This window comes from Lemur catta, chromosome 15, assembly GCF_020740605.2.
Source record: "Lemur catta isolate mLemCat1 chromosome 15, mLemCat1.pri, whole genome shotgun sequence".
In the NCBI taxonomy this organism is placed as follows: Eukaryota; Metazoa; Chordata; class Mammalia; order Primates; family Lemuridae; genus Lemur; species Lemur catta.
In genome coordinates, this window is record NC_059142.1 from 12,581,338 (window position 1) to 12,601,330 (window position 19,993).

The 19,993-nt window shown below is 47.9% G+C and overlaps 1 protein-coding gene across 14 annotated transcripts in view; it reads left to right on the forward strand.

Annotated features, from left to right (window-relative positions):
- Nucleotides 1-1,860: 1,860 nt before the first annotated feature.
- MINK1 (misshapen like kinase 1) overlaps nucleotides 1,861-19,993 on the forward strand; it is a 52,221-nt gene continuing 34,088 nt past the window's right edge. For 10 of the 14 annotated variants that reach the window (XM_045527099.1, XM_045527101.1, XM_045527102.1 and 7 more), the window contains exon 1: nucleotides 1,867-2,162. In XM_045527099.1, the coding sequence (XP_045383055.1) occupies nucleotides 2,106-2,162 (57 nt within the window). In that variant the 5' untranslated portion in view covers nucleotides 1,867-2,105. Of the gene's footprint in view, nucleotides 2,163-19,993 lie in introns of all 14 variants that reach the window. The other 4 variants (XM_045527108.1, XM_045527113.1, XM_045527114.1 and 1 more) reach the window with 1 other exon arrangement.

Genomic DNA, 19,993 nt, shown 5'->3' on the forward strand with positions numbered 1-19,993 from the left:
TCAAAAGCTGACTTGTTGGCCATGGGAAGGATGGTCAGACGCACCTCACCTTCTGCCCTCCCTTCTTGTAGATATCCTCTGTAACTCATTAACAGGCCTAAGACTATGCAAGACAAATCTACAGGTCCTCAATTTACATAACAAATCACTTGAGTCTTGGTATTTGGCTTGTGGCTTATCTCTGATTAACAGACTTCCTTATCTTCACTTAAAACATTCCAAGCCTTTAGACAAATCTTCATTTCTTTAACCAATTACAACACATCAAAGAGTCTTTAAACCCACCTATAACCTGTAACCCCCCCTCCCTTGAGATGTCCCACCTTTTCCAGCCAAACCAATGTACACCTTCCATGTATAGACTTAGGAGTAGTTCCTGTCTCTGAAATGTATAAAACCAAACTGTAACCCAACCCACAGCGAGTCCACTTGCATAAGGATTCTTGAGCATGCCTCTGGGCCATGGTCCTCAAATTTGGCTCAGAATAAACCTCTTTAAATTATTTTACAGAATTTGACTTCTTTTCTGTTGACAAACAGAAGAGTGACATCAAATTTGAATTTTAGGAAAATCATTCTGGGTATGAAGAATTGACTTGAGGGGTTTGGGCAGGGAGGCCAAGTAGGATATCATAATGGAGGAATGTGGCGATTGTGGCTTGGAAAGGACAATGGTGAGGAAAATGATTTGGCGGGAAGGAGAGCAAGATTGAATGTGCATCCAGATGCTAAGAAGGGTCCAGAAAGGAGGGTGTTCAGCTTTTCTCCAAGGACATTTCATTCAAACTCTGGTAAGTGATGTTTATCACTCACTGGTGATAAAGGCTGGTGGTGGAGTCTTTCCGATACTGTTGGTGCTAGGAGAGATCTTGAGGATCATACAGTCTTCCTCTTCAACTTCACAGGAAAAGAAAAGCCCAGGGAAGCAAAGCAATTTGCTCAAGGTCGCACAGCATGTCAGTGGCAGAACATGACTCCCTGTTCTTACACAGCATTACCCAGCCTCCACAGAGGCTAATGGCTGGGGGGGCTGTGCCCACATGACTAGATCTAAGGTGACCTAAGCAAGATTTGAAGGGACTGAACACAGATTCCTCCACTTCTCCTCTGTTGCCCCTTCCCCCACGCACCACTCCAGGGATCGGTCAACGAATAATTGTTGAAACAGTTCCTTTGTGCAGAACACTTTGTTAGGAGAGGTGCAGAGATACAGTCTGCAGTAGGATTCCCTAACCCGAGATCTGAGATCCCCTCCTCACACTCCCCACTCCAGTTAGGGAAGGGAGTAAAGGGCATTCCTGAGGCAGCCAGTACCCCCACTCCACCGCCCCCCCACTCCCACGTGGTTTCTCTATAGCCAAGTTTTCACAGGGAGGCCCCTCCTTCAGCGGCTCCACTGTTGCCATGGCAATTGGGTGGGTGGACAGCCCGTCCTATCTAGAGGCCACCCAGCCCTCGCGTGGGGAGTTGCCATAACAACCCCCCTAGTACTAGAGGGGGTGGGGTCCCGCCTCCCTTCCCCCGCAAATAGAGAGGTGGGTGGCTTGATTGGCAGCTGGGCACACGAAAGAAGGAAGGAAAGGGAAGCAAAGGCGTCAAAGGAGATCTAAGAAGGAAATCGGGGACAGAGAGGGCAGAAAACAGGGAAAGGAAAGGAAAGGCGTGTGCGCACGCGCGCCAGCTGGTGGGCCCGCTCCGCAGCCGCCTCGGCCGCCGCCCACTTCTTTCACTCCAGGCTCGCGCGGTCGCTCGGTCCTCGCGCGCGCCTTTCGCCGTCTGTTCTGCGCCTGCGCGCAGGTGTCGGCGCCTAGGGGGAGGGGGACCCGGCGCGCTCGCGTCACGTTCCCTCTTCCACCCTCCCAGTGTACCGCCGCTCTGCGCCTGCGCAGGAGAGTCGGGAGGCTCGGGTTGCAGGCTCCGGGGCGATAGCTCGTGTCAGGCGGTGGGTCGGTCCTCCCGTCGGCCCTCCCCCTCCCCGGTCTCCGGGGGAGGCGCGGTGGAGTCCGCCCCCAGGGTCCCCCGATGGGGGAGAAGCGGCGACGGCGGCAGTGGAATAATCGACCCGGAGCGTGAGCGGCCCCGGGGCCCCGTTCCCCGCGGAGGCCATGGGCGACCCAGCCCCCGCCCGCAGCCTGGACGACATCGACCTGTCCGCCCTGCGGGTGAGCGCGCCGCCCCCCAGCCTCGCCCCGGTTCCCGTCCCCGCCGCAGGGGAAGGAGCGGGGTGGCTGCACGCCTCACGTGCTCCCTGGGCGCCCCCTCCACCAGCCTGGTTCCCCTCGGCAACCCATGCCCCTTTCCCGGGCTCCCGCCGCTGCTGGGCGCCCGCCCTCCTCCCCTTCTTTCTCCACTCGCTGCAGATTCTGGGAGGCAGTTCGGTCCCCACCCTGTGGTGCCCCGCCCCCACACTTCCCTGCCACCCCTACCTTTACTCTGGGGTTCGGGACTCCCTGCTCCAAGGTGTTTCAGGCTCACCTTCTGGCTCCCCCAAACTTAGGCCTTTCCCCCCATCACCTGCAAAATTTTTACTGTGGCCCCTCACCTTCTCTTGGCCCTGTTTCCACCTTTGCCCTTACTTACATCTCCTTCCTCCCCCTCTTTCTTGGCTCCTGGAATTTTGACTTTGCAACTGTCTTGACAGCCTCCCCCTCATCCCTCTTTCTCTTCCTCACCCACCCCTGAATTGTATCCCTTCCCTGGTCAGAATTTCAGCCTCCCCACCCCACCCCACACCTCCTGCTGTCACCCTCAATCCCACGTTCGGTTTTCCGTAACCCTTCTCTCTTGTTTCAAGTGCAGCAGTCCAGAACCTGGCATTTCCGGTCTCAGGGTCCCTGAATATTACATTACCAACTCTGCAGCTGTGTGGGGCTGGGAGGGTAGACAAGTACACTGGGGGAGGAGGGGAAGCATTTATTCTTTTTGAAACTCTATCACGGGCTCGGAGGAGGATGTTTATGTCTGTACACACACAAAACACACGCTGCATGTGGTCAAGCATGTGGTCAGGCTGGAGGTTTGGAAAAGCAGTAGGTACGTGTGTGTGAGCTGAGGGGTGGAAACAATGGAGATCACTTAGGGGAGGGGCTAATTAGGAAAGGGGTTGAGAGGAAACAACTGCAGCAGGAATTTCTTCGAAATACCCATTTGTTGTTCCTCGTGGGGCACTTACATGCTCTGGTTTAGGAGCTTTCAGCAGCATTTATGTGTTTTTCTTCAGCCAGGAGCTTTGGCTTAAGGGGCAACTTAGTGATTTCAAGGTGAACACTCCAGACCATCACCCAGGTGGTGTTTTGATCCTGTGCCCTTCCAGTTCTCAACAGGCCAAGGTGTGGGGACAGCAGGATTTCCCAGCTCTAGGTCAGCTTTTCTGGAGGCCTCTGTTCAAATTGTCTTCTGGCTTTTGAGTTAGCCAGGGAACATGGCCAATAGCGGGAAAAGGCGGTCAGCCACACAGGTGCCCCGGATAAGACTGGAGGGGAGAGGGGAATTGCAGAGAGAGCAGAGTCATGTTGTTAATTGGGTTTCTCTAGGTGACACAGTTTTTTCTTGCCATTCAGGTCATAATTTGTTTGGTGCAATGTTGGTCTATGAGACCTGACTTGCTGGAGATAATGTGATAAGAGGCTAGGGAGGGAGACTAGGCATTGAATTTCTGTGTGTGTGTGTTGATGGGCAGAGTGTCTGAAGGCTTTAGGAGGGAGATTCTTAAGGTCAGCATAGCCAGGGCTTAAACTGGGATGCTAAAGTCGGTTGGGATATTAGATGGACATCCAAATTCTGAGTAAAAGTCCCATAATGTGCTCCACTCTGGGATGAACCCCCACCTTCCCACCTTGGTTTTTTTTTTTTTGTTTTTTTTTTTGTTTTTTTTTTGAGACAGAGTCTCACTTTGTTGCCCGGGCTAGAGTGAGTGCCCTGGCATCAGCCTAGCTCACAGCAACCTCAAACTCCTGGGCTTAAGCGATCCTACTGCCTCAGCCTCCCGAGTAGCTGGGACTACAGGCATGCGCCACCATGCCCGGCTGATTTTTTCTATATATATTTTTAGTTGGCCAGATAATTTTTATTTCTATTTTTAGTAGAGACGGGGTCTAGCTCAGGCTGGTCTCGAACTCCTGACCTCGAGCGATCCACCCGCCTCGGCCTCCCAGAGTGCTAGGATTACAGGCTTGAGCCACCGCGCTCGGCCCTTACTTTGGTTTTTGATTAACTCTGGTTACAGGTTCCTGTGTCTGTGTTGACTGAAATACAATAAAAAAATGGGTAGGTCTAAACCATGACCTTTGGCTTGAACTCTGTGGGACTCTGCTTGGGCTTCTTTTTTCTTTTAGCCTCTTCTGGTAGTTTGGCCTGGACCCTCAACCTGGGATTTCCAGCAATTCTGTAAATACCCTCTGACCTTGGATATGGTGTTTCCCTTCTGGATTTCTCAGCTTGAAGCAATATTAGCATTGTCTTCAATTGCCTCGTGCCTTATTCTCCTCCTCCTCCACTCAGGAAGCTGGGTGACCTGCTCCCAGTGCTTCTGTCTGTCCTGCCTTATGCTTCTTAAGAAAGCATTCTGTGTCCCCTGCTTCCACCTCAGTACCTCAGGGCTTGAGGAAGAGAGCTGTACTTTCTTTGAAATGGGCTGGAGAGGGCCTGCTCTCCCTTGCTGCTGACCTTTTCTCCGTGCCTATCCCCTCCACTCCACCTGAGAGGGCTGCTGTGGCACTGTCAAGCATTAGCTCAGTCGTCTTTTGTTCTGTTCCTGTCTGTTTTCCAGTGAGAAAGGATGTTTCCCTTTACTAAACCATCTTGTATTGGAGGCTGGGGAGGGGGATGGGAGAAGAATATATTCAGCATTTATTTGCTGGCCTTAAAGAGTCCAAAGTGTCTTTCTGTTGTTTCAAGATAAGGCTTGGTTTTCAGCTGGTGATGAGAGTAATAGTCTGATGTTAGGGAAGACTGAATTGCATCAATCTCTTAGCCATGTATGGGGAGGCCTATGGACCTGCCACTTTGTGGCCACAACCACACCTGACCTCTCTGAGGCTCCTTTTCTCTACCAGCATGGTAGTAAGGCATGGTGAGAAGCAGCATGGGGTTTGGAGTTGTATTCCTGAGTTCAAGTCCTGGCTTCCTCACTGTGTAACCTTGGCCTTGCTCCCCTTACTGCAGATTCTGCCAAGAGTCTCACCTCTCTAAGCTCCATTTTCTCCTGTATATTGGGTATGGTAGTAGTACTGAACTCAGAGTTGCTGAGGATTAAATGAAGTACTGTATGTTAAGTACTTAGTCCAGTTCTGGGCAAATAGTGATCATATATGTGGTAGCCCTTGTTGTGTTTGTTATCAAATTGCAATCAGAGAAGCCTTCCAGGACAACTGTATCTAAAATAGCAAATATCCCTTGCTTGCTTTATTTATTTATTTTGAGACAGTCTCGCTCTGTCGCCTGGGCTAGAGTGCTGTGGCGTCAGCCTAGCTCACAGCAACCTTACACTCCTGGGCTCAAGCGATCCTCCTGCCTCAACCTCCTGAGTAGCAGGGACTACAGGCATGCACCACCATTTTTTTCTATTTTCAGTAGAAAAGGGGTCTTGCTCTTGCTCAGGACTCAGGCTGGTCTCGAACTCCTGAGCTCAAGCAATTCTCCACCTTGACCTCCCAGAGTGTTGGGGTTACAGGCGTGAGGCACCGTGCCCGACCCTTACTTGATTTTTGTATAAAATTTTATGTAGTATTCCCTTAGTCTGCTTTATCTTTCTTCATAGTATTTATCACCAGCTGACATATATATTTATTTCTGTCAACACCAACTAGAATCTGAGTTCAGTGAAAGCCAGGAATTTAACTGCTTTGTTCATTTTTGTATCCCCAGTGCCCACAGCAGTGTTTTTGTTCATAGTGAGGGCTCAGATGTTTGTTGAGTAAGTGTGTAAGTGAAAGCACTTAGCACAATACTTGCTTAGAGAAAGTATTCAATAAATGTTAGTCTTTTTAGGCTTCTTCTTGCCCCTCTTTTATATTTATATAAGTAAGAATATTTCTTTTCTGAGATGTTTTTGAAATCAGACCTTGTCTGCAGTAAACAGGGTTCTGGAAGCCTCCATCTGAATGATGCCCTTGAAGTAAAGTTAGGATCATCCAAGAGAAAAACATGGGCTTTTTGTTTCAAACCTTCTCTGTGTCCAAGCTTGGTTATATTCCAGAAGAATCTTCTGACTTGGAACTCTTGGCTTCTCACAAAGGATAAGTATCAGCGGAAATGGTTGGGACAAGGAGGGGCAGACCCCAGGCTTACTACTTTCCTTTTGCTTTGCTCCTTTTGGTTGACCCACTTCATAAATCAAACGGCTTCTTTTTACTGTCAAACTAGCTGGAAGTTTTAGACTGCAGTGTCCTTGAAACTATGGAGCTGTGCTTCGTATTGCTATATTGAAATAACATCATGCAGCACATTCAAGAAGGACTTGTTGCTAGGTGGTAGCTGCTGACAGAGATGTTCTTTTTCAAATGATATTTTGTGTTGTGTCTGTTCTTTGGAGAAGTCTCCTCGCCTTCCTCCTCTCTTCATGTGGCTGTGGAGCCAGCACCACTTGGAAAGCTGGCAGTTCTGGGCATGCATTTCTAAGCTGCTGAGCAACGTGAGACTGCCGCTGTGTTCTGATGTGCTAGCTGTCCAAATGTTGACGACAGATGCCTTAGGCAGGGGAATGGGAAGACTGACCTCCTGCAGCAGAAGTAAGGGCATGATGTAGTGACTTTTTTCCTGGAGAACTGCAAGTGGGGACTGGGGCCATTTGGGTAGCTTGTGGAATTTGCAGTGAAGTGACATGCTGCTTTGGCAAAATGATAAAAGAGAGCTTACAGAGAACTTTGCTGAAACTAGGTGTTAAGCCATCCCCAAACAAGGCGTGAGATGCCACCATCCTTCATGCTATGGGATAAGACAGATTGCCATGGCCTTAGTGATATACCTGGAGGGGAGGTTCTTTGGGAAAGTGAGGTTTTGGCAGTTAAAGTAACAGTAAGAATATCAGCAAGAGCCAGCTGGTCCACCTCCATCCTCTTGTCCCAAGAGCTCAGTTAACGCTATGATGTATAGAACGCTGATTTCAAATCTGGCCTCCATTCCTCTCAGCTTTGAACTGTGTACCTGTGCTTGGACGTGTAGAGCATCCTCGTCTGTCATTTAGGACACAAGGTGGCAGGAAGTGTGCAACTGCTCTTGGTAAGATTGCATTCTGGCATAGGTCTATAAATAAGGAAAACAGTAACCTCTCAACCCAGAAACATAAAACAGTTTCAGACTGAGAGCATCTCCAGAACCCATCTGAGAGTCTGTCCATCTAATCTTTCTATCTCCAGACAAAGTTGAATCAGAGAAAATTATCAATAATATCTTTTCCTGTAAGTCAGTCACCAGACATTGTCAGGCTATTGTATGGAGAATCAGGTTCTGTCTCAGGGTTGGGGAACCTGCAGCCTCAAGGCCATGTGATACTATGGGAAGAAGGTAACATTGTGCTCAATACTATACAAAGCCATTTAGCCAGAACTCTGGGAGCGTCCACCTAAGAAATGCCTTTGCAAACTCATGCTCTCCTTTTCTTCACTGTTATTGCTTTCCTCAATATCTTAGAACCCTGAAGGTTGGGACGTTTTTGTTAAATCTGATTGCCATGAATTACACTTATTTTCTGTTATCCTGTGGTCTATGGTCAAGAAACTAGGTGTTAAGCCATTCCCCTTGAACATTCCTCTTGAAATCTGATGTTCAATCCCCATTCTCTTTAGCACCCATTTTATACCACTATCCCTCCCAGTCTTTTCTTCCCTAGGTTGAAGAAATAGAGCAAAATGTAATCAGGTTAATAAGTCAACTCCGAAAGCATTTCTTTTTTCTTTTCTTTTTTTTTTTTTTTTTTTTTGAGACAGAGTCTCACTCTGTTGCCTGGGCTAGAGTGCCATGGCATCAGCCTAGCTCACAGCAACCTCAAACTCCTGGGCTCAAACAATCCTTCTGCCTCAGCCTCCCGAGTAGCTGGGACTACAGGCATGCGCCACCATGCCTGGCTACTTTTTTCTATATAGATTTTTAGCTGTCCAAATCATTTCTTTCTATTTTTAGTAGAGACGGGGTCTCACTCTTGCTCAGGCTGGTCTCAAACTCCTGACCTCGAGCCATCCTCCCGCCTCAGCCTCCCAAAGTGCTAGGATTACAGGCGTGAGCCACCATGCCTGGCCCGAAAGCATTTCTTGAATGCCCACAGAATATAGAAAAATACGAAAACATTACTTGGTAGAAGACTTGGACCCTGTCCGCAGTTCACATTCATTCTCTTCTCTCTCCATTTCTGGCCATTCTCCTCCCAACCAACCAGTCCTTGAGTCTGGACTTTTCCCATCTATAGGAAGTTCTTCTAGAGCTGTGGTCCCCAACTCCCGAGCCAAGGCCCAGTACCAATCCATGGCCTGTTAGGAAACGGGCTGTGTATCACCGCCTGAGCTCCGTACCACCTCCCTGCTACCATGACACTCCACCCCACCACCCTCTGTCTGTAGAAAAATTGTCTTCCATGAAACCAGTCCCTGGTGCCAAAAAAATTGGGGACCACTGCTCTAGAGGGTAGCTGAAAAGGTTCTTGAGGCTCTTTGTTCTTACTAAGGGTAGGGAATGGGGGGCAAAGAAGAAAGTGATCCAAGGGAGCCCCTGGAGATTTTCTTCAGTGGCCAGATAGCCTGAGGATGTACCTGCTAACTGTGGGTAGGATTTCATGTTCTGTTTGAGGAAGGATTTAGAACTAGGTACAGAGGACACAGTGGTGAACAAGACAGACACGGTTCTCCTACAGTTTAGTAGTGAGGAGAGACATTCACGAAATAATCATTCATATACATATATATATATATAAAATTGTAAGCCATGATAGGGACTGTAGCAGAAAACTTTAACATGCCATGAGCACATGTAACAAGAATTATTTTTTATTTTTACAAGATAAAAATATTTGGTTGGTTCATTGAGAGAGACATAGATCATATGTCAGAAAGCCAAGCTGGGGTTGCTACAGAAAGAGTAGATAGAGGTGAACCAGCAGGTAGAGTTTGGTAATGGCCAGAATTGGGAGACCTTAGAATGGAGCCATTCTTCGGTTGGAGCATTTGGTCTACAACCAAGGGCTGGGAGCCTGAGAACGGGGTGGAAACTCCAGGCTTAACTTCCAAAAAGATTTCTTCTGAACCTTCCTGTGGGAGGGGAAAAAAATTATGTGTTTTAAAAGGTAAGGACATGTATATGGAAATGGTATATGACTTAGATAACCCTTAGTTTTACTTATTTGGGGGGAGGGTCTGTGGACTCACATGTGGCTTGGCAGAGGGTGGGTGTATGAGGGAGAAGAGGGTACCACTAGATGTTATTAGCCTACATGGTGGCTAGGGTTTGGAAGGTAGGTAAGTCTCCCAGAAATAAGAGCAAGTAGGCCCAACCCTGGGCTTAGCTCTTGTGGTCTGTGGGAAGTGGTATTCTTTCTAACATTAGATAGATACTGTATATAAATAGATGGGATTCTCAATTTACATTGTATACAAGTAAAGCATGAGTAGGGTGTGTAGGGGGAGTGTTACTGATTTTGCATGTTTGAAATGAAATGGGTTGGGGAAGCCACAAGTCTTAAGCTTCTTGGAGGAGCCAGACTCCAGGAGCAGCTTGAATGTCAGGAGGATGGCGACGTAGAAGATGGTGGGGTGGGCTGTGAGAAGTGTTTGGTGGCACAGCCTGTGGGAGGAGCCTGAGTGGCTAGAGAGAGATGAATGGAGGGAATGGGGGCCATTTGCCCAAGAAAAATATTGATGCTTGGTAAGGAAGGAGGCAACAAGACTCAGGAGTCCGTGTCCCCACAGCAGGAGACTCTTTCAGGGCCAAAGGTGACAGATGAGGTGGGGAGTTTCTATAGTCACAGCTGGGAACCCCCACCATTCAGAGTCTATGACTCTGTGTGTGCGTGTGGCAATGACTGCTTTTTGATTCTGTCTTGGCACTTCCACCTTGCCTTTGGGATAAGAAGGCCTCCTGCAAGCAGGCCTGATATTACCGGTCTTCTGAGGGGGATTGGGAAATTTCTCAAACGCTTTTTTACCAGGAGCCATCTGAGGGTGTTATTTGAAGGGCTTGGATTGCTAATTGCTCCTGAAGCCACAGATTTAGAGGAGTTTTTCCATGAACAGCGGTCCTTGCAGGGACAGCCTGAGAGTCAGTAGAGCTGGGTAAAGAAAATCCTACCTCCTTTAAGAGCCACATCGACTTCTGGGTTTTTTCCACAAAGCCTCCCCTGACTATGCCGGCCCTCACTGATCACCTTATTCACTTTCTCACAGACCTTACCATTTAGCATTTGATTGTCTGGTGCCTTATGTTGAATAATGTCTTACAGTCTAATTTTTCCTGCCACTTCCTTATGTATAGGGACTGTGATCTATATTTCCTATTGATCCCTCGCTGTGCCGATAAAAGTGACTGGTCCTTTCCTGCTAGAATCAGTCCACTAGCAGTACGGGATGCCTAATGTGTGCTGGGCCCCATGGGATACAAAGCAGTTCAGGCACTGACTCAGTGGTTCTCAACCAGGGTGCACTGCCCTCCAGGGGGTGTTTAGAAATGTTGGGGAGGGAGGCTCAACTGTCATGGTGTCTTGTGCATACTGATGGCATTTAGCACATGGCTATCAGGGATGGCAACCGTCTTGCCATGTCTGGGTCAGTGCACTGAAGATTTTTCCATGCAGATTGCCAGTAGTGCCTCTCGTGAATTTGTTATGGACATGGGAGAGGCCGGGAGAGGGACTAGACAGGCTTTCCTCATGAAATAGGAGGTAGTTCCCAATCCCCCTTGTTTACTTCTTTCTGGATGGAGAGAGGAATGTAGGCTCTAAATTACTTTTGTGCATGGCACATATCTCTTCTAACAGCTTTTATTTGTCTGCCAGCATACCTCCGAAGGTAAAATGGGTAGGCTCCCAGCCAGACTGTAAGGAAGATTTTCATGTTCTCTTTTCACCACCCACCCACTCTCTTTCAAGGCACATTTATAAGAAGGTGGCTGAAGCATGCAGTACTTGGTCTTTAATTCAAAGTGGCTCTGGGAAGAGTCTTCAAGAAAACAGTTGGACAGGGCACCCCAATGCCTGTAAGCAACATGAGGCAGATACAGGCATGTACATGCAGGGTTTGAGAGAGGGCCCAGCACATTTGTCTCTTCTCTTGGGTGTTTTCACCCCACAGTTGTCCTTTTGAAGACAGAGGTGTGGTGAATGAATGTCATTACTCTTATTGCAGAGGAATGACCAGAGGGTAGAAGGCACCTTGCCCAAGTGTATCCATGGGAGGTGGGCAGTGGCTGGGAGCAGAGCAGCCAGGCAGGACACACCGAAGCTGCACAGCAGAGCTGCCATTCACGTCTCACTGACTCCAGATCTGAGTCAGGAGAGCAGAACTTGATAGGCCCCTGGCCTCGTCTAGGTAAGGTGTGGAGAAGCTGGAGAGGGTCCCTCTGACCTTAGCAAGGCCTTTCGTCACAGTGGAACTACCTGTCAGTAGGGCAGGAGGAACATCACTATGTGGATCAGAGCTGGTTGGTTCTCTATCCTTCTAGACCTCTAGTAAGCCCTTCTTTTTCTGTCTTCAGTTCGGAACAAAGATTGCTCTGATAGGAGTCATTTCTGTTATAATGTGGATTCATTTCAGAAGGCAGCTTTTGTGGCTGGAATAAGAACAATAATGAAAACTTACTATGCATGGCTGGGTTTGGTGGCTCATGCCTGTAATCCTAGCACTCTGGGAGGCCAAAGCGGGAGGATCACTTGAGGTCAGGTGTTTGAGACCAGCCTGAGCAAGAATAAGACCCTACCTCTACTAAAAAAAATAGAAAAATTAGCTGAGTGTCGTGGGGTGTGGCTGTAGGCCCAGCTACTCAGGAGGCTGAGGCAAGAGGATTGCTTGAGCCCAGGAGTTTGAAGTTGCTGTGTGACCTAGGCTGATGCCATGGCACTCTACCCCGGGCAACAGAGTGAGATTCTGTCTCAAAAACAAAAAAACAAAAAAAAAAAAAAGAAAACTTACTATGCAGTAGTTCTTTTCTTATGTAATCTCATTATTCCTCACAGTAACCCTTTGAGGTGGAGTGTATTTTCCTCATTTTTGAGATGAAGAAACCAAAACTTAAGAGAAGTTAACATGGAAATTAAGTAACTTGCCTAAGGTTGGACAGCCAGTAAGTGGCAGAACCCAGATTCAGACTCAAGTTTGATTCACTCCAGAACCAGAGCTTGTGTTCACCCACCTACTCCCAGGTGACAAAGTATATGTGTGGATAGGGCAGGAGGGCAGTCTTTAGCTAGCGTTCTAGACTATGTGCAACTGGTATTGTTTTCTGCTTGATTTAATTATAAATGTATAATTTCTGTGACCTGTAGTAAACAGGCTTTTTGGGCTGGCTGAGGGCTAGAACACCATCCATAATGTTTCGTGGTAAAGTATTTGGTGACTTGTAGAATATGGCCTGTTTCATGGATTGGAGACACCCTATATGAGAAATAGTTGCACCCTCCAGGAGCACATGGTCTAGATCTGTGTCTTGGTAGAAGACAGGTTTCATTCTTATACCTGGGACTTTTTTCGAGGTAAGAGGGAGTAAGTAACTTCTTTCCAAGCCTTTGGGAACTGCTCGTGGGCTGGCACTGGTGGGCACATGCTGGGAGTACAAAGTTCCATGGGGCTTGTATCCAGAACTGATAGAGATTTCTGAATGTTCGGCTGCTGAACAGAGCCCTCTGATGACAAGAAGGGAAGGACATGCAAAAGAATTCAGAAGATTTAGTCTGGAGGAAAGAGAGTTGAATAATTCAGAAGAAAGCCTGATCTTCCAAGGGAGGAGAGGAAGGCTGTCTTATCTTCCCCTACCCTTTAAAAAATTTTTTAATTGTGTTTAAATGTATGTAAGACTTACCATTTTAACCATTTTTAAGTTACAGTTCTGTGGCATTATGTACTTTCATGTGGTTGTGCAACCATTATCACCATCCATCTCCAGAACTTTTTTATCCTCCCCAACTAAAACTCTGTACCCATTAAACACTGACTCCCCGTCCCCTCCTCCCCCAGCCCCTGGCACCCACCACTTTGCATCTCATCCTTTTTTGTGTGTGCCGAGTTGAGCAGAGGGTCTGACGAGTTGAGCAGAGGGTCTGACGTAGCAGGTGCTTAATATTTGTCAAGTCAGGCGAGGTGAACATCTCAGAAGTCCATGTGTCATCAGCCAACCCAGAACACACCCCTCCCTCCTGGCTCTAATGCAAGATGATCAGCCTCTGAAAGGGATTTTAAATGAAATGGCTGCCTGGAATCACAAGAGGATTGGGCAAGAGAAGTTAGGGTTTCTCTTCCGTATTCAGCTCCTTTTGCCATCCCCCAGCTATGACTTGCTTTCTGGTTCTGTTGTGCTTATATGCATCATCTTGCTTGTTTTCAGCCTCTTACTTCATCTCATACTGGGGGGCTGGTGGGCAGGTGCTAGAAGAATTTGGAAAGGAGGTCATTTAGGGGATGAAGACAATAAAAATTAACAGCATTTCTATGTGAGGGGTACATGTGTTAAAGGGGGGGTCCCCCTCCTCAACCTCTAGGTCTGGACAGTTTAGAGCCAGGTCAGGCTGTATATCCCTCTGTGGTGTCTACACCCTTGGACAGACCCAAAGCATGACCTAGAATTGAATTGGAGTTTTCTTTTTTTTAAGAGATGGGGTCTCATTTTGTTGCCCAGGCTGGATGGAGTACAGTGGCTATTCACAGGCAGGATGATAGTTCACTGCAAACTTGAACTCCTGTGGTCAAGTGATCCTCCCACCTCAGCTCCCTGAGTAGCTGGGACTACACAGGTGCATGCTACTACACCTAGCTGAGTTGGATATTTTAGAACAGAGGTGACCAATTTGATGGCCTGCCTGGCCTCCTCACTTTCCCTCATCCACACCATTTGCGTTTTCTTCATTGACCTTCACAGGGGAAGAGGGAAAAAGGAGGGAGAGACAGGTTTGGTATTCAAGTGACCTAGGAAGAAGGGAAGGCAGGAGAGCCCCCTGTCTTAGAGGTCAAAATCCAGACCACAGAGGCCTCTAGCTGGCAAGTTTGGGGTGATATCTTAGGGTACACTGTTTGGGTCTGTGCCCTTAGATTACCAGATAAAAGCCTGTGGCTCAAGAAACCTCTGCATTTCCTCACAATAGTGTCAGATCCCAAGGATCGAGGGGAAGCTTGAGGACTCATGAGGTCCTCTGTCTTCTGTTCACAATCTGAGAGGAAGCTACACGTATTTAACATTACCTTCCAGGGCTACCCCATGGCCCTTCTCACCACAATTCCTTTCACTGCAATCTAAAGTCTGCTTTTTTCCTTAGATTGAGGCAGGTATGAATTGGGGTCAGTTCTTTCCTTTGGACTGAGCTAGTCTACCCAACCTTGCTTCTCAAAAGTTTAAATGAAAGAATGTTCCAGTTGCTGACTCCTAAGAACACTAACATCCTTAGGTGTTATCCTATAGTCTGGCATTATGCCTGTATATTGTTATCATCATCATCACTAATAAAAGGTGCCAGCCTGGGCCATAACAAGACCCCATCTCTACAAAAAAGTAAAAAAATTAGCCAGGCGAGGTGATGCACACCTATAATCCCAGCTACCTGGGAGGCTGAGGCAGGAGGATCACTTGAGCCCAGGGGTTTGAGGTTGCCGTGGGCTATGATATGATCACGCCACTGTACTCTAGCCCCAGCAACAGAGCAGACCCTGTCTCAAAAAAAAAGTAAAAAGTGATTTAAGGGCTGTAAAGCAAAGCATCTGTGGGCCATCTTACATTTTAAAAGGTGCCAGCAGTAGGCCAAGGTCTCAGAGCTAGTTGGAGCTGACTTCCCATGCTCCTGTGCTTATTCACTCTAGTGTACTAATCAGTCCGCACCAGAAACGAAGAGCTCACGTGAGATCAGTCAGATTAGGGTCTCAAGTGCAGTCTTTGCAGATTAGGTGTGTGTCACAAGTGAACAATGAATGTCCCTGCTGTTACCCAGATCCCCTGCCCGAACCTCATAACCTCCTCAGATGGGTAAAATTGTGTCTAGAGAGCTCTCAGTTGGAGGCCTGCTGATGTGAGGGGCGGTTCAGCTTTGGTAGCTGCCTTTGAGGCAACATGATCCATGGAGTGAACATGGCATTAGGAGCTGGAAGACCTAGTTCTAGTTTCAGTTCCATTTCCATCTTAGGTCTCTCTGGGACTTGGTTTCCTCACCCACAAAATGAGGGGATAGGAACTCAGTGGCTTTAAATCAGAAGCTCAATCAGAATCACCTGGGTAGCCTTTTAAACCTTCACATAGATATCCAGGCCCTGCCCCGGAGGTGATTCAGTTGATCCAGGGTGGGGCCCTGGTATGTGTGCTGTCCCAGGTGAGCTGATGCAGATTTCCTGCTGAGAACTGCAGGATCAGATGATCCCTAAGATCCCAGGCACAGGAGTCCTTCTTTCCTAAAAATTTTTGAGTGCCTACTATGTGGTACACTGTTCTCACACTGACTTATGCGTATGAATAGATCATATGTGTGATTTTCTACATGTAAGGAAAGGTGCACGTATGACATGGTGATTGTGTGTTAAGCTGGGCAAAGGAGGAGTTGAGAGAAATTATGGGGGGTGGGGTGCTGGCCAGGGCGGGACAGTGGTCTCTCAGAGCTGGTCTGGGAAACGTCAGTCCTACTGGGTGGAGATCTCAGGGTTGGTGCAATGTTCGAGTGTGGGTGTGAGGCCAACCATCTGTGGGAAGGACACAAAATAAAGGAAAGGTTCAGAAAAAGGTCTGAAGGACTAGTTGAAGTATGACCTTCAAAATGTGTTCACTCTCAAGACTGTTTCCTGAGTCTGTTAGTGGTGAGGAGGAAGAGCTGTCAGAACCAAGTGAGGATTAACATGGGAAGATGGGAATTTTCTCTTGGGTTTTGAGGTCAGAGAGGGACCTGGAGTAGGTGGGTCCTTCCCCACCATCACTGGCTGCTGAGGCCCTGGAGACAGACTTGGATTCACATTCTAGCTCTGTCACCTATTGTGTGATCTTTGGCAAGTAATTAATACCCCTGTGCCTCATTTTCATCCTTTGTAAAATGAGGCTCACCTAATAGGGATATTGAGAGGATTAAACAAGTGATGTAAAGTGCTTAGTCTGGTAAATGCTCATTAGATAGGTGATAGCTGCCCAACTGCTCTTATTGAAGAAAATGCCCAGAGAGGGCGTCTCCTGGGGTTCTGTTAACATTCCTCTCTTCCTGACTTAGTGTTTTGTTTAAGAAAGAGAAAACCACCCAGCTTATTGATTTCAATCTTAATGGCTGTGCGTGAGTCACTGAACCTCAGGTATAGGCCTGGAATTCTGTGGGCCTGGCTCCCTTTTCCCTGTCCTAGAGCCTAATACTATCACCTTAAAGTCTTCCAGCATCACTGGAAGAAAGAGTAACTTCAAAATCTTATATCAGGCCGGCCGCAGTGGCTCATGCCTGTAATCCTCACACTCTGGGAGGCCGAGGCAGGCGGATTGTTTGAGCTCAGGAGTTCGAGACCAGCCCGAGCAAGAGCAAGACCCTGTCTCTACTAAAAATAGAAAGAAATTATATGGACGACTAAAAATATATAGGAAAAATTAGCCGGGCACGGTGGCGCATGCCTGTAGTCCCAGCTACTTGGGAGGCTGAGGCAGAAGGATTGCTTGAGCCCAGGAGTTTGAGGTTGCTGTGAGCTAGGCTGATGCCACGGCACTCTAGCCTGGGCAACAGAGTGAGACTCTGTCTCAAAAAAAAAAAAAAAAAAATCTTATATCAGAACACGAAACTCCTGTTTGTCCTGCCCCCTGAGTCAGGAATTCTGGCAATCTCTGGGCAGTCACATTGGCCCTGCGGTGCTTTGTGTAAAAGCTCCAGACCCACCCAGAGGAAGCACTCTGCCTGCGGGGAAAACCTGCACCTCACCCTTGGGGTGTTCTGATGGGGATACTGGACTTTGTGGGGATGTGAGAGATTAGACATTTGCACAAAAATGAAGAGCTTTGTGGAAGGCACAGAGTCAGGGCTGGCTGGTTCAAGGGCTTGGCTCCTCATACTGCCTTGCCTGGATATCAAAGACTCTTCTGGCTTAGAGCCTTGGGCCCTCCCCAACCCCGCCCTTTGTGAGGTTAGTTCTTGCTTGTCCTTTTGGCCTGGGCTTAAACATCACTTCTTAGCAGCTCTTCCCCGGCCCCCTTCCCCATCATGACCTCCCTTGAATCTTTCTTATAGCTCTCAGCACCTTTTCTTAGAGTCTTTCACGGGTGTTGTGTAAGTATGTGTTTAATGTCTGCATCCTTGACTAGACTGTAAGCTCCATGAGGGAAGGGACCATTTCTGTTTTGTTCATTGCCACTTTCTAGTATCTAGCAGTGCCTGGTATACAGCAGACACTCAGTGTTTGTTGAATGAATGCTTTAACCGGTTCACTGGGCCCTAGAATTGGCATGAGAGGAGTCAGGGAAGGTTTCTTAAGAGAAAGGAGAAACAGGCCTGCTGAAAAGCTGGGTGAACATGTTTGCTCCATCCTGCTGGTCTCACCTATATCCCTTCAACTGTAATTTATTCTGGGTTGGTCCTTGGTCGAGCTGGAGAAGATTTGGTCCCCACCCTTTGGAGCATAACCCTGGTATTCCTTTCAGAGTGTGTGATTCAGACAGTCCTTCTTCCCCTCCCTGCTGGCCCCACCCTCCACCTGCTCTTCCTAGCACTGACTCAGATTTGCACCCTCTACCCCTCCTTCCAGGGCCTCTTTCCCTGTCCCCTGTCTTTCATAGCATATCTCCTAAGTTCTCTCTCATGGCATCTCATCGGTCTTCTTCTGGAATTAGAAGCCACGTGGGGGGTAAGACAAGTCACAGGTTCTCTTGATCATGAAACTTCCCCAATCTCTTCCCTTGGGTTTGTGGACACTTGACTCCCACAGAAGGAGGTTGGCAATGAGGTAAAATGGTTTGTTTGTGCTACAGTTGAAAACCAGCAGTGAGAAGCCTTACCATTACCCAGCCCGTGATTATCAGCGCTGTCCTCCTCCGTTAGCTTGGATGGGCCTGGCTCTCCTTTCCTGCTTGCACGCTGTGCCCGTCCTTGCTATCTGGGTGTCTGCTTCCCAGGGACTTCCCTCCTCTCAACTGTACTCTTTTTAATCTTGTTCTTCTCTCCTGAGCTGCCACTCCTTACTCTAAATCCCAGTAACACTACCAGTCTTAGTAAATCACCTTTTGCCACAGTTTTTCCTTGCTCTGTGGGAGCCAATTTCTTCACAATGACTCTGTGCAAATTTATAGCACTTTATGGATTTCAAAATGTTTTTACATCCATGAATTCTTGGGAGATGGGATTGGGTAGGTAAGGAAAAGAAGGTCCAAGAAGTTAAGTGATTTATTGATTTGTTTGATTACATAAAAGAATCAGGCCAGAGATGGTGGCTCCTGCCTGTAATCCTAGCACTCTGGGAGGCCAAGATGGGAGGATCACTTGAGGCCAGTAGTTTAATACCAGCCTGAGCATGAGTGAGACCCCATCTCTACAAAAAATAGAAAAATTAGTTGGGCATGGTGGCACGTGCCTGTAGTCCCAGCTACTTGGGAGGCTGAGGCAGGAGGATCACTTGAACCCAGGAGTTTGAGGTTGCAGTGAGCTACGATGACGCCTCTCTACCTGGGGTGACAGAGTGAGACTCTGCCTCAAAAAAAAAAAAAAAAAGAGGAACCACTGCATTAAGGAATGAGGAAGGTTTTTCTGGATAACACCAACTTTCATTTGTATATTCATTCATTCCACAGATAAGTATTGAGTGGTACTCTGACCTTTAAGAACTTAAGACAATTAGACAATCAGTCACAAAACTGTAATTGGTAGACGGACACAGTGGCTCATGCCTATAATCCTAGCACTCTGGGAGGCCGAGGCGGGTGGATTGTTTGAGCTCAGGAGTTTGAGACCAGCCTGAGCAAGAGTGAGACCCCATCTCTACTAAGAACAGAAAGAAATTATATGGACAGCTAAAAATATATATAGAGAGAAAAATTAGCCAGGCATGGTGGTGCATGCCTATAGTCCTAGCTACTCGGGAGGCTGAGGCAGGAGGATCGCTTGAGCCCAGAAGTTTGAGGTTGCTGTGAGCTAAGATGATGCCGTGGCAATCTAGCCAGGGCAACAGAGTGAGACTCTGTCTCAGCAAAAAACAAGCAAACAAACAAACAAACAAACAAAACTATAATTGGTGTCATGAAACAGTCCGTACAGGTTATTGTGGGAGCCAGGGATACTCAGGGGCACTTCCTGGAGGTGGTGATGTCTAAGCTGAAGTCTGGAGGGGTGGGCATGAGGCATGCAGCTAAAGGGGAGGGAGCAGTGAACTTGGAAGGGTGAGAAAGGGTGTGGCATATTAGAAGAACCAAGAGAATCCAGTGAGTGTAGGGCTCCTGTCCCTCTGCCTGGCGCCCATACCAGCAAGAAACAAGAGCACCAAGGTGAATCGGTAAGGCTCCCTGTGATTCACACTTGGGACAATCAACTATAAGGCAGTCACATCTAAGCCTGAGGAAGAATCTCTCTGGCCCACAGATGGCAAATGGAATCTAGGGAACAAAGCTTAGCCGTGGGGGGCAGTGAGGGGTGTGGCACACAAGGCTAAACAGGCTTGAGTTCTAGCTTCACCTTGACAAACACGTCAGTTGTCAGAGCCTTGGTGTTCTCATCTGTGGAATGGAGTAATAATTCCTGCCCAGCTTCCCTGTGGGTTTGAGGTACAACTGTGACAATGACTGCTGTGAAAGCACCCTGTAGACTAAAGTGCTGAGCAACTGGGTGGTGGCAGGGGCGGCAGCAGCCGTGAGGGGATGCAGTTGCCTCTGCTGACCACGGACA